Here is a 12,856-nt window from a genome sequence, read left to right as displayed (position 1 = left end):
TCTTTACTAGATGATCTTTAAGGTCCCTTTCCAAGCCTGACCATCGATTCTCGGAAGATGCAGTTTTGGGTTTCAAAGGAGGAACAGCTGCAGAGCCCGCGGGCGGGGCCGGAAGCGACGTGAGGCGGCGGCAGCTGAGGGGAGCCGGGCAGAGTAAAACCGAGCGGGGCCGGGGAGAACCGGGCGGTGAGTAGAGCCGAGCAGAGCCGGGCCGGGCCGGGCCGAGCCGGGCCGAGCAGCCTCGGCCGTGCCCCCCGTCCGTCGGTGCTGCCCGTTCCCTCCCGCGCGGGGCCCGGGAGCGGCCGAGGGATGAGAGGAGAGGAGAGGAGGAGGGTCTCAGCCGTGGCGCTGCCGGGCGGCACATTCACCCCCGTTCTCCCGGACCTCCCCGGAGCCGCTCAGACTCGCGGTCCCGCTCTGTCGGCGGTCCCGGGGCGGTGCTGCCCTGAGGAGTGACCGGGAAATCGCAGTTCGGTCCCCTGCGAGCACCAGACGAGCGGGTTGGAGCTGCACGGGCCTCCACCCCCTGGGACCCTGTGAGAGCAGAGCTGCTGTTCTGCAGGTTTTCTTTCCTTGCTGGTGGTCTCTTGTGGGTACTCACAAGATTTCTCCATGCCCAAAGAAAACATTTAAATCCACCTGACGCTTGCCTGACACCTCAGAGTCACTACCTAGGTTTTGACCTGACTTGGTGATAAGCCTGTGTTCTTTACATAGTGTTTCTTCACAGTAGACAGGACAGGATCAGATTAGAAGTTTTTTTAAGTAACCTGACAGCCCTCTGGAAGAAGTCATAAAACTGTAGATAAAGGAGACTTAATGAGCAAAGCTGACAAGGTTTACCAAAAGCCTTTGGCAACTCTGCACTGTGAAGTCAGGAAGAGTTTTATTTTCTTAAATGAATAATATCTCAAATATTTCCATAAATGCTTATGCCTGAGCTGACTCTACTCTAAAATTGACAGATACTTCTTTATCTTCCCAGATTTGCTCAAGGACACTGAGAGAAGCAATTACAAAGGGTTAAAATAAAGTTTTCTTCTTCCCTGTTCTCTAGTAAAGTATTTATGTTTAGTGACTTCAGAAACTACATTACCTTTTCCATATTTGTGTCAGTGAATATTTTTTGTTGTGTAAAATGCTTTACTTATTTGTTTCTGTGTTTGCTGTTTTCCCTTGCTCTTCTAAGCTACTCTGTACTGGATTGTTATAAAAATCATGTTCAATAGCAAAGTGAGCATCTTTCAGGCTTAGCTTCAGTAATTTTTCAGCTGCTCTTGTTGCATGTTGTGTTAGTAGGAATATGAAAACAATGCTATTTTTATGTTTTTCTGCAACATCCAGGGAAGAAAACCACCTGAGGATCACTGTGCATGATACTTTGAAAAGTCAGCTGAAGATGTAGTGAAAGTCAAAAAGCAAATAGAATGGTAGAAATTATCACTTAAGGAATGAATGCAGAATAAAAAAATATATTATGCCACTATATAAATCCTTGCTTTGTCCAAATTTGAGTACTCTGTGCAGTTCTGTACAGCATATTGGGTAACATGCTGTAGTCTGGGCTAATTGGGGAGGTAGAGGAAGAGCAATGGAGATGATTGTATATATGAAATAGCCTTGATATGAGGAAAGCTCTGAGGGCAGAGCTCACCAGTGTCTGCAGCTTCCTCTCAAGGGGCAGCTCCGACTCTGCTCCCTGTGAGCAGTGGTAGGGCCCGAGGGAACGGCTGGAGCTGTGACAGGGCAGGTTTAGGCTGAATCTCAGAAAAAGGTTCTTCCCCCAGAGGGTGATCGGGCACTCAACAGGCTCCCCAGGGCAGTGGTCACGGTCCCAAGGCTTCCAGAGCTCAAGGAGCGTTATGACAACCCTCTCAGGTACAAGGTGGGATTGTTGGGGTGTCCTGGACAGGGCCATGAGTTGGCCTAATGGTCCCTGTGGGTCCCTTCCAGCTCAGGAGATTCTAAATGCTAGTGTTCTAAATGATTCTATGATTCTCTTAATTTAGAAGTGAATGCAAAGGGGATAATGTGAGGTAAAGTGAAGACCAAAGCCAGCGCTCTTGCCCTTGTGGAGGGGTTTGTGTTACAGTGGAGAAAAGAAAGGATATAAATGGCCTAAGGAGCTAAAGCCACTCTCACAAGTGTGGCTGCACAGCCCTTTCATCTGCTGTCTGCAGACGTGTGTGAGCAGGGCGAGTCCAGGTGAAGGAGGCTGTGGGAGATGGCTCAGCAGCTCGTGCCGTGGGTAGGGCTGTCTGGACTAGTCCGGGACCAGACAAAGCGTCTGTCAGCGCTGTAACTCGCGGAGCCCAGGATTTTGTGCTGCAACGTGGAACGGAGTTACATCATCCGCGGGACGGCGGGGGGGGGGGGGGGCACGGCGGGGCCCGCGGATTGGCTGGGCCGGCACAGCGGGGCTCCCGGATTGGCTGCGGCGGGTGAGCGGGGCCCGCGGATTGGCTGCGGTGGCACAGCGGGGCGGGCCCGAGGGCGCGCGGCTCGCCCGTGCGCGGGCGCTGCTCCGCGAGAGCCGCGGCGGGAGGCGGCGGGTGCGGAGCGGGCGCTGTGCGGGGCGGGGCGGGGGGTCCGCGGAGGTCCCCGGGAGGTCCTCGGGAGGTCCCCGGCCGATCCCCGGCCGATCCCCGGCCGATCCCCGGCCGATCCCCGGCCGCTGCGGTTCGCGGGCCCGAGCGCCCTGGGAGAGCCGCGCGGCCCCGAGGTTTCCTCCCCCCGGCAGGGACGCAGCCGAGGGGCCCGGCCCTGCCGCCGCTGCTGCTGCTGCTGCTGCTGTACAGCCCCGGTTTTGCTGCGGGCCCGGTTGGCAGAGCCGGGCTGGCACAGCGGAGCAGCACCGAGCTCCCGCCGGTGCGGCCCGGGGGCTCTCGGGAGGCCTCCGGGGCCGGGACACGGGTTGGCCCCGCCGGGATCCTTCTGGGCGGGAGGAGCCGCGTGGCACTCGCTGCTCTGAGCCGCCTCTTCCCTGTGCCTGGAACTGCTGCAGAACCCGGCGGAGCTGCTCGCGGGCTGCTCGAAACACCGTTTATTTGAAGGATTCCTTTATTTTAGTCAGCTCTTCTGAACTGGCGCCCCTCTGGGAAGGTTTCTAGGGTTTAAGTTTACACGAAGAACTGCAGATGAGTTTTGGGTTTTTTCCCCTTTGCAAAAGTTTTAGTTGGTAAGGTGATGAAACGGTTTAAATAGCAAAAGCCTCTGCATGTCACAGAGGACTTATTTGTGTTGTGGTAAAGACCACCTGGCAGTTGTGTGCATTTCCTTGGAACTTGATTTGTCTCTACTTCATTGCTTAAGTGTAGTACAGAATAGCTCTTTCTGTCAGTTTGGTTTCCAGATTTTTTTCACTTGTGGAATGTCCTAACACTGAGATATTTGCCTTTATATATAAAACTGTGAGAAAAGTTTATTTAGTTTATTTTAATCAACTCACAGCAGATACTTACGGACATCTCACGGGTCTGTGGCCAACAGACTGGAAAAAGTGTTATAGATTGTTGTTGGTCAAGGCACCAGTTTTAGTATTTCTGATCTCTGATTGCTTTGGAAGGTGACTAAGTCTGTGTACACTGATCTGGAACAGAATAAATGTACAGTGCTATTTAACAGCTTTTATGAAGATAAAAGTATATGAAAACTAGCCAGTAGTATTGCTTTCTATTAGCAACAATATGAGGACAACTTTCATCATTTAAAGAGATAATGGGAAAATGATATTTTTTTAAAGGTCATGTTCAGAGGCTAGTTTGGAAGAAGTAGGGTTCTCTGGTGATGAAAAAAAAGTTTAACCTGATGCTAGGGGAAATATCTGAACTGTGCATTTTGCATTTCTTCCTATTGCTCTCTCTAAGTAAAGCAGTAGTATTTTATTATTTTTTGTATTCTATTTTTAATTATGTAACTTTTTTAGTTCGTTACTGAAGACCAGAACCATTAAAGGTTTGAAAATGGTGGAAATGTGAGTTTGAAATTGGAATGGAAAATGAGGATTGAAATTAGCTTTGAGTCCTTGATTGAGTGAGAGGAGAGAAAGGAGTTGGACTGGCCTTTAAAGAAAGCTTGTGGCTTACAGCATACCTTGTGCTCTGTCTGTGCTTTCTGGCAGCATCATTTCTAGTTCACATATCTCTTTTCATTTTCTTGATGTCTGCTGCTGCTTTAAACTTTGTTTTCTTGTTAACTTGGTCTCCTTGCCTTTTCTCACAAGTTTCAAAAACATACTTTTTTTTCTAATCTTTTTCTTTCCAAACATCCACGTATGTGACACTTCTCACCCTTCACTGTCTGCTCCCCTTCAGCAAAGGTGTCTCTGGCAAAGGGAAGCTGGAGGCAGCCTCCCAGGACAGGGTTGCTCTTAGTTGCCAGCAGCCCTGTAGTTAGGGTGGTGGTTCTCCCACTCAGGATACTTGTGGTGGAAGGGGTTCTGGATAAAGGACCCATTGTTTGCCAGCTCTGGTTGTCAGGACTTTGAGCATCCCTCTGAGACACAAGGAAGATCCTGTTGAGAAGACTGTCTGATAGTAGGTGTGAAGGTGAACTTCAGGGTGGAAGGTTGGAACAGCCAGACCACCTGTGAATGGTGGGAATTGTGCAGCCCCAGAGGCAGAGGTGCCTGGTAAGGGCTCAGAGGAGGAATGTCTAGTTAGGACTGTTTCCCAGCTCCTTGAAGTTTTCCCTGTTATGAGGAGAAAACTGAGTCCTTGCTTGGTTTCATCATCTGCTCAGTCCTTTGCCTCATCCTGGCAGAGGTCTATATTGCCTTTTCAGATGAAATGCAGAACTGGAGGGACATTGCAGATTAATACTGTTAAAATGGCATGCAGTGTCAGCTTTACTAGACTAGAGAACCATTATCTGCTGGTGGCTGCCTTGTCTAATGTAGAGCTGTAGATTTTTGTAAGGATTATAATGAGGGATAGTGGCAATATGCTGATGCAGGATAATGTTCACGTACACATGTGCCAGAACTGGCAGTGCTATAATTGTCCTGGTATTTGTAATAGCAGCCTTCCAATGCAGTTACTATAAGACCTCTGTGCCCTCTTTTCAATACCTTCTCTGTCCCATAGCTTCTACAGTGGTGTTTGCTTTATTCCAATGGTGCAGAGAAATGGATTGAAAGCAAGTAAAGGAAGCAAAATTTTGTAAAAGGGGAAGGGAAGGTTTCACGGCTTAAATATTGTCTGGGAGAACTGGATGCTTGTTAATCTCCTTTGGTTCCTTTGTGATAGTAGATGCCTTACTTCAACTGGAGCTGTCATAGGAAATTGCTGACTCTCTATCCCTTGTTTGCTGTGTACTTGCTCTAGTGAATTTTAGAACTAGAAGAATCCTGACTGTTTACAGGTTCAGTCAAGGGAGACTAATGTCAAGTACCTTGGAAATTCGTGTCCTTACTTGCAATCATGGATAACATCTTGTAATTTGATAGTGTTCAAGGAAAAGTGAACGAGCATATTTCCTGTATTAACTAGGGCTGAGGTTCATGACAAGTGTAGGAGATGCTCTGTTGTGGGGTGTGCAGAGAAGTCTGGATGATGCAACCTCTCTCTGTGGTTTTTTTTTTCTTCCAGGCTTCTCTGTAGACAAAATTAGGACTTTTATCCATTGTAGGTACATTCGCTAATAGCATTTTCCTTTCTTGGGGAACCATGTTTTTTTCTTTACCTTTATAATGATCTTCTGGCAGCAGATAGAGAACAGGGGCCTTCAGTTCTTCTGTGCCACAGTTAACCAAATTCTGCCAAATGGAGAGGGGGCACAAGGAAATGGTATTAAGACTGTCAGGACAAAGATGAGTTGGACTGGGGGAGTGGGTGAAGAGAGAAATATAGATGGAAAGTCACTGATATTTAACCAGTTTTCCCCCTTCCTCCCTTTTAACTTGCAGATATCCTTGATTTGCAGAAGGCATCTCAGAATGTTGTGTCAAGCTGCTCTGAGCCCTGTTGTCCGTTCCCCAGGATGGTGCTTTGTATTGTCTCCACGTGCTGTGGCAGCCATTCCCCGTTCATGTATGTATGAGAGACAGCACACCTTTCTAGTACTGCTGGTCACTGTGTCTGGGCATGTCTGTGCTCTTTGCTGTGGTGAAAGAAAATCATCTCATCAACATCATTCAAACTTACAACCTCTGAAGTGAACTGCAGTTGAAGCTCTACTTCCTTAACGTTACTCGCTCCCTCAACTAAGTAGTATTCATCTGGATGTCTGAGTTTGTGTTTTTTTTCATTCTGACATGCATTTCAAGCAAAAAAACAATCAGTTATGAAAGTACTGCTACTGTAAAAGTTCTTTATTTCATCCTCATACATTCCTAGAAAACAAGATCTGGTTATGTCTGCTCCCCCATCTGTCTTTTCAGCCCACAGATGTCTTGAGTAAAGCAAGGTGCAAAGCTGAAATTTATTTGGAGTAGATAAAAGTGGAAAGATGCTTGCAGGAAACCTGAGTGTAAATACATTGGTGCCCTGTAAATATCTCTTCCCTGAAAATCTAACCTGAGAGAACCATTCAGTGTCTGTTTCATGAGTAGTCTGAAATAGAAAAGGCAAAGATAGATAGACTCCATTAGATCAAGAGATTAGCTGTTTACCCTTGCAGGCAAGATTAATTTCCCATTGGTCTCTGTGTTAACAGTTCTCTTTTATTAGTAATTATATGAATTAAATGTGGAAATCTTGAAAATGCTAAACTTGTTTTTATGATCTACGGCTCTGTTGACTTCTGTATTTGTAATATTTCTAAAAATCCGTCATTTTCCAAAGTCAGTAGTTTTCACAGCATTAATTGTGAGTTTATTCCTAAGTATTGGCAGTATCCTGCAGTGGAGCAACTCTTGTTACTTCATCAGTTGTGATTTAAAGCTGGAGTGATCATTTATCACAGGTTTTTTTTTTGTTCTCCACTGTTTTGTGTTTGTTCTCCACTGTTGTCTTCAGCTCAGGTGTATTTTGAAATTCTGCTTCTTTACTCCTGAGAAGCAAGCCTCATGCAAGTTACATAAAAGGATCTGTGGTGCCACATACTTGAGTATGTTTCATATGTTTCCCCTTCTTTATTAAGGAAGTGAAACTGTTGACAAGGTACAAGATATAAAAACTGGGGTGCCTTTAAATCTGTGTGTCTAAAACATGGACTGGTTGGCTCTGTCAGTTCCTTCCTAATTGCATACAGAGCAAGTTAATGGGCTTGCATCAGCAGAAGTGTTTGGCATATGTAAGGTGAGAGCTGATTTCACATCTCAGTCCAGTGTAAAGTAACTAAAAAAGGCAGGTGTATGCAGCCATAGAGCAAGATTAGCAGTTAGGACTTTATTAGAGATTAATTAAGTTCTCTGCTTGTTCTAGAACTGTTGTCTTTTCCCTTGTTTTTCTGAAAAAAAATAAATGGTTTCTTTTAAGATCCTGGATAACCCTCAGCAGCTGCCTTCTTGGAACTTTCTAAATCCTGAATCTCTAGCCAAGAAAATTGGAAATAAATTTTACTCCTTTCTGGTTATACTGTGTAGGATAAGCAAATACTAAATAATAGGGTATAACGCTGGAAAGAAGAGTTAAACTGGACTCCTTCACCCAGTTTTTTACAGACCTTATTTACATCCACAAGTATTCCATGGTGAAAATGAGAGGCAAATGAAACTCCTCTCGAAATTGCGTTTGCTGCTTTTATTTCTGTGACATTTTAATGCAGCCCTCATTTATGATCAATCATTTAAGCTGCTTCTATGTGTATAATGAACAAAAGATTTATTTAATTAAAGCATTGTTAAAATTACAGGTTTCCCTTTTATGTAGGACGGTGTTCGTTCCTGTCTTTCTCCAGCACCAAGAACAGTCATGTTTAGATTATAAATTAATGCATTTTGTATTACAGAGCATCAAAATTAGACATAGTGAACATATGAAATAAAATCAGGTAACTGACCATGGCATAGGGTTCGGTTTACTGATTTATAAAGAAGTCTCTGCATCTTCAGATGAAATATTCGTTAGGATTGACTAGAATAGAATAGTTCAGGTGTAAGTCATCTAGTCCCACTGCCTGATGCCTCAGGGCTGCAGGCCTCAGCTGAAGCATGCTACTGAGGGCATTGTCCAAAGACTTCCTGAACCCTGCCAGGCTTGGGGCACGACTGTGTCTCCTGTCGTAGGGTTTGGACACCACCACGTGACTCTGAGTTCATATGTTCATCCCCCTGCAACTGCCCCTACTTAAGCAATGTGCAGAAATACCTGACTCAGAGGTGTTGTAAAAGCTGTGTTTCTTTTCTTTCCTAACTGTCAAGCTTTCTTTACTACTACAGACAGGAAAACTCTCTATAACTGTATCTAATATAAAGACAAGGCTAAGGAGGTTGTTTTTAAAACTGGTCCTTGTGATATGAGCTGCGTGGGCTCTTTTAAAGTGTCCCTCAGTTTGGTCTTCTAGATTCCCAGAGTCAGAGATCTGTGATGCATGGGATATTGCCTTGTATACCTTAGGGGTGGTTAGTGCTGCTCAGATGGAACTGGTTCTCACTGTGTTTTGGTGAATTGAAAGCTACTTCTCTTTCCCAGTCACTTGGAAGTGTGTGTTGTGAGCTTTAGCCTTGGAAAGGGAGGAAATGTTGCAAGACTTCAAGGGCCTAAAGTCTGAACAAAACACTTAAAACTGCTTTTCTTTTTTCTTTCTTTCTTTCTTCACAGACCTTCCTCACCGTAACCAAAGACTAAGGAATGAATCCATCCGTTGCTGGAGCAACATTCCATTTCTCACGGTGCCTCTCAGCCGTGCCCATGGAAAACCCTTTGCACACCGGAGCGAGCTGAAGCACGCCAAGAGGATCGTGGTGAAGCTGGGTAGTGCTGTCGTGACCCGAGGGGATGAGTGTGGCTTGGCCCTTGGAAGGCTGGCTTCGATTGTAGAGCAGGTAATCCTGAGCCTGGACGTTTGGTTTAACTTCAGATAACTTCAGGGGTTGTTGAGTGGTGCAGAAGATTGTAGTAAACCCTCTTTTTCAATCCCTTGTGCTGTGGTTCCATAAACCAGGTAACTCAGGACATCGTTGTTTGAAGGGGTGGTGGGTTGACCCCGACCACACAGATTCTTGTTTGCTCCCCGCACCTCTCCCCCACCATTAGTGGGATTGGGAAGAAAATGGGAAGAGCAAAAGTAATCCATTTCATGGGTTGAAATAAAGACAGTTTAATAAGTGAAGGAGAGGGGAAAAGAAACAAGTGATTCTGAGGCAATCGCTCACTACCATCAGACTAGCAGACCATGCCCAGCTGGTCTTTGAGTGGTGGCCACATTAGAAGACAACCCCCTGCATTTTGCTGTTCTGCAACCCCAGTTTTATTGCTGTGCATGACATTACGTGGTTTGAAGTATCCCTTTGGCCAGTTCAGGTCAGCTCTCCTGAATGTGTCCTCTCTGAACTTTGTTCCCAGCCCCTTGGCTGCCTGCTGGGATGGAACATAGTGGAAAAAGGAAAGCCTTGATGCTGTGCAAGTGCTGGTCACCATGGGGGCAAGAGAAGGCTTTGATACCGTGCAACACTATTTAGCAACAGGCAAAACACAGGAATGTTATCAAAACTGTTTTAGAACTGAAATCCAAAACCCCTATAAAGAAAGTTAGCTCCATCTGGGCCAGACCCAGTGTAGTGTGAGAGGTTTGCACAGTGAGATTTTTATGCCATAGGTAAGACATGACTGGGGCATTAGCTGGCTCTGGTGGGAAGGTGGTACTGAAGTTTGTGTACTCTTCAGAAAGAGTCAGCCCTTCTTGATTACCTGAGAATTTCCGGAGTTCCCCTAGGGAAAAGCTTGAAACCTCATTACTTGTAGGAAAAACTGATGGGATCAACTCATGTATTTGTTCTCCAAAAAGAAATAGTTACTTTGGCAAGGATTGGACATGTTTTCTCTGAGAAGTAAAGTTAAATCAAATTCACATAAGACATTTAGCTTTAGGGCTTTGAAAGGAGTCTGGACAGATACGTGTAAGAAAGAAGTAATCTAAAGTGGTTTTTTTAGTTGGCCTCTTCACTCCTAGAATTCAAAGTTACTGTGTAATGGTAGCTTTGGGAGTGGATGGGAAATAAGAAGATTGGTGGAAGATACAGCTGCTCCTTTACATTTCATGTCTTTCCTTATCTGTAGCAATGGTGGTAGAGAGGTGAGGGATGTAGAAGTGTTAGCATGTAATATGTATTCTGAAGATTCAAACATGATTCTGTCATAAAAACTGGTACTGTGAAAAGACGGTTTAGCAGAAGTTGTAGATGGCATACAGTCCTTGGCATAGCTCCTCAGTGGGTAGGAAGGTGTGCAGAAATATCTTAAAGGATGTTTGCCTTGATTTGTGCATCCATGGATGCATCACAGCACTTATGTCAGCAAGAACTGGTGAGCATAAGGTTGTCTATAACAGCCAGGACTGTCATGCTGGCAATGAGGGTACACCAGGCCCTGTTTCTTATTTTCTGTACCTACAGGTCTCAATGCTGCAAAACCAGGGGCGAGAGATGATGATTGTCACCAGTGGTGCTGTAGCCTTTGGAAAGCAGCGGTTGCGTCATGAGATCTTGCTTTCTCAGAGTGTGAGGCAAGCACTTCATTCAGGCCAGAGTCAGCTGAAAGACATGGTGAGAGGCTGGTGGCACTTGTGTTTTTCCTTAAATGTTGGGTGGTACCTGCTCCAGTCACTGACAGCTGCTCTTTGTCTTTGTAGGCTATTCCAGTGTTGGAGGCCCGAGCCTGTGCAGCAGCAGGCCAGAGTGGGCTCATGGCCCTGTACGAGGCCATGTTTACACAGTACAGCATCTGTGCAGCTCAGGTAAGGCATTCCCTCCTTCCTAGACTGACTTGCTACTTTTGGGGCTTATTATTGTCATATAAACGGTACCTTATACAGGAGTGCCTTGCTAAGTATTTCTGACATGGAGTTATCCATCGTCAAGATAAAAACAAATATGCTTTTTCCTTCTGAGGTTCAAGTGTGTCCCACTCTTATATAGCAGGGAGAGTCTGTTAAGATCTCTTCACAAAAGCTCAATGGTGATCCAAAGTGAGGGTTTAAAAATCACAAGTGGTTAAATTGCCACGTGTTCTGTAAAGCTGGTGGAAGTGCATATCCACACTTCAGAACTTTCTGCCCATCTGCTCCTCAGACCCTTCTAGCTTGTGGCTGATGGTTTCCCTAGCCTGGGTCTTATGCTGAAGGCTGCAACTCTATCACTTGAACTACTCTTAAACAGGCTTTGCTTATCTTAAATACTCTGGGAATACAGAATTGCATTAACTGTAACGCCTTATTTGTTTAGACACTTTTAATGAGTTAAGGAGCCTAGTATGAAGTCTTTCTTGGAGGAAGTTCTTCCTGTAATATGGCAGAGCTGATATGGCTAAAATGTTTACATATAGCTAAAAATCACTATAGGTCGTGCTGGATTAGAATGTTGTTAAAGTCCGTAGGCAACTGTCATTCCTTTGATATAAATGAATTCATTGTCTCTGCCAAAAAGGTCAGAGCACACATGGATTTGACGTGCTATTGTAACATTTGTGTGCTGGAGTTGTTTACTTAGTTCTCAAATATCCAATTACAGAGTAAAAATAAAAAAACCCAGTCTCTCCAGAGCAGACATTGAGATTTTTTTGGTCTTAAAATACCAAAAAGAGAAGGATGGTATCTGCATGCAGGAGACTTTAATGACAAAATTCTTTCAGAAAAGCAAGTGAGTTCTAGTGAGCTGAAGAGAAGTCTGGAGATAAAGCATCCCTTCTGCTAGCTACAGGTAGGAACATGAAACTGTGAGGAAAATCAGGAAAGGCAATGTCTTGAGTAGTCCACTGAATTGTTTAGGTCTGAGTAGTTACCATCAGCATCTGTGTTCTGATTACAGTTTTATTTTCCAAATTTGCTCCTGGGCTGTGTGACCTGTGTGACCTGAGAAAGGCCCTTGTAGGCTCCAGTGGAAGTTAAGGCATGTAAACCTATAATGTTGTGGGAAGAATATTTCTCACTTGTATTCTATATCCTTGAAATGTAGTTTCTGTTTCTTTTGTGACCCAAAAGGCATGACTGCTCTGTTATGACATGTTAATACGTAAGTTTATGATTCTGTTCTCAGGAAAGGTGGTAGACTAAGTATTTTTTTTCTTCCTCTTAGATTTTAGTCACCAACCTGGATTTCCATGATGAACAGAAGCGTCGCAACTTAAACGGAACATTACATGAGCTTTTAAGGATGAATATTGTCCCTATAATTAACACCAATGATGCTGTTGTTCCACCTCCAGAGCCAAACAGTGATCTGCAGGGGGTAAATGTGGGTAAAGTATTGCAAGGGGGTGGCTCCTGCTTGCAGACGGTACAACTCTAATGTGTACTTGACTACTGCCATAACTGGGGACCTCTGAGGCCTAGAGCAGGGAAACACACATCCACAATTAGTGTGGCCAGAGGGCACTGGAAGACTGTGCTGACTTGCCTGTGTCTGTTGTGATACATTGTTGTGGGGTGAAAGCAGGGCAGATAATATCTGCTCTGACAAAACCAAGCATGCCTAATTTGTTTTTTTACCGAATAGTTGAAGTTGGAAGGGACTTGTGCAGGTCATCTAGTCCAGCACCTCTGCTTAAAGCAGGGTCAGTTAGTGCCCCTTGCCCTGGCCCTGGGCACTGAGGTAGAGAATGCAGGTACTGATGCCACTGCTTTGTCATTTTGGTATTGCTGTACTGCATTCCAAAAGCAGATGTGCTTCCACACAAAGGTCACCTTCGAAATTGCGGTGGGTGTGAACAAAGTAGCCCAGGAGGCCTTGTTTAGTGCTGAGGTAACTTGCTTTTGTGTG

The 12,856-nt window shown here is 45.2% G+C and overlaps 1 protein-coding gene across 8 annotated transcripts in view; it reads left to right on the top strand.

Annotated features, from left to right (window-relative positions):
• Positions 1–25: 25 nt before the first annotated feature.
• The window catches only part of ALDH18A1 (aldehyde dehydrogenase 18 family member A1), a 28,364-nt gene continuing 15,533 nt past the window's right edge, over positions 26–12,856 (top strand). The window contains exons 1-6 of one of the 8 annotated variants that reach the window (XM_027655352.1): positions 108–186; positions 5,906–6,029; positions 8,703–8,926; positions 10,496–10,645; positions 10,732–10,836; positions 12,173–12,331. In XM_027655352.1, coding sequence (XP_027511153.1) covers positions 5,936–6,029; positions 8,703–8,926; positions 10,496–10,645; positions 10,732–10,836; positions 12,173–12,331 — 732 coding nt within the window. In that variant the 5' untranslated portion in view covers positions 108–186; positions 5,906–5,935. Of the gene's footprint in view, positions 187–2,487; positions 2,553–2,935; positions 6,030–6,928; positions 7,048–8,702; positions 8,927–10,495; positions 10,646–10,731; positions 10,837–12,172; positions 12,336–12,380; positions 12,839–12,856 lie in introns of those variants that run through there. The other 7 variants (XM_027655351.1, XM_027655353.1, XM_027655350.1 and 4 more) reach the window with 7 other exon arrangements.

The sequence above is a fragment of the Corapipo altera genome, unplaced genomic scaffold (genome assembly GCF_003945725.1).
Source record: "Corapipo altera isolate COAL_440 unplaced genomic scaffold, ASM394572v1 180, whole genome shotgun sequence".
In the NCBI taxonomy this organism is placed as follows: domain Eukaryota; kingdom Metazoa; phylum Chordata; class Aves; order Passeriformes; family Pipridae; genus Corapipo; species Corapipo altera.
The sequence above is the reverse complement of the archived record's forward strand: the minus strand, read 5'-3'. Positions and strand labels throughout refer to the sequence as shown.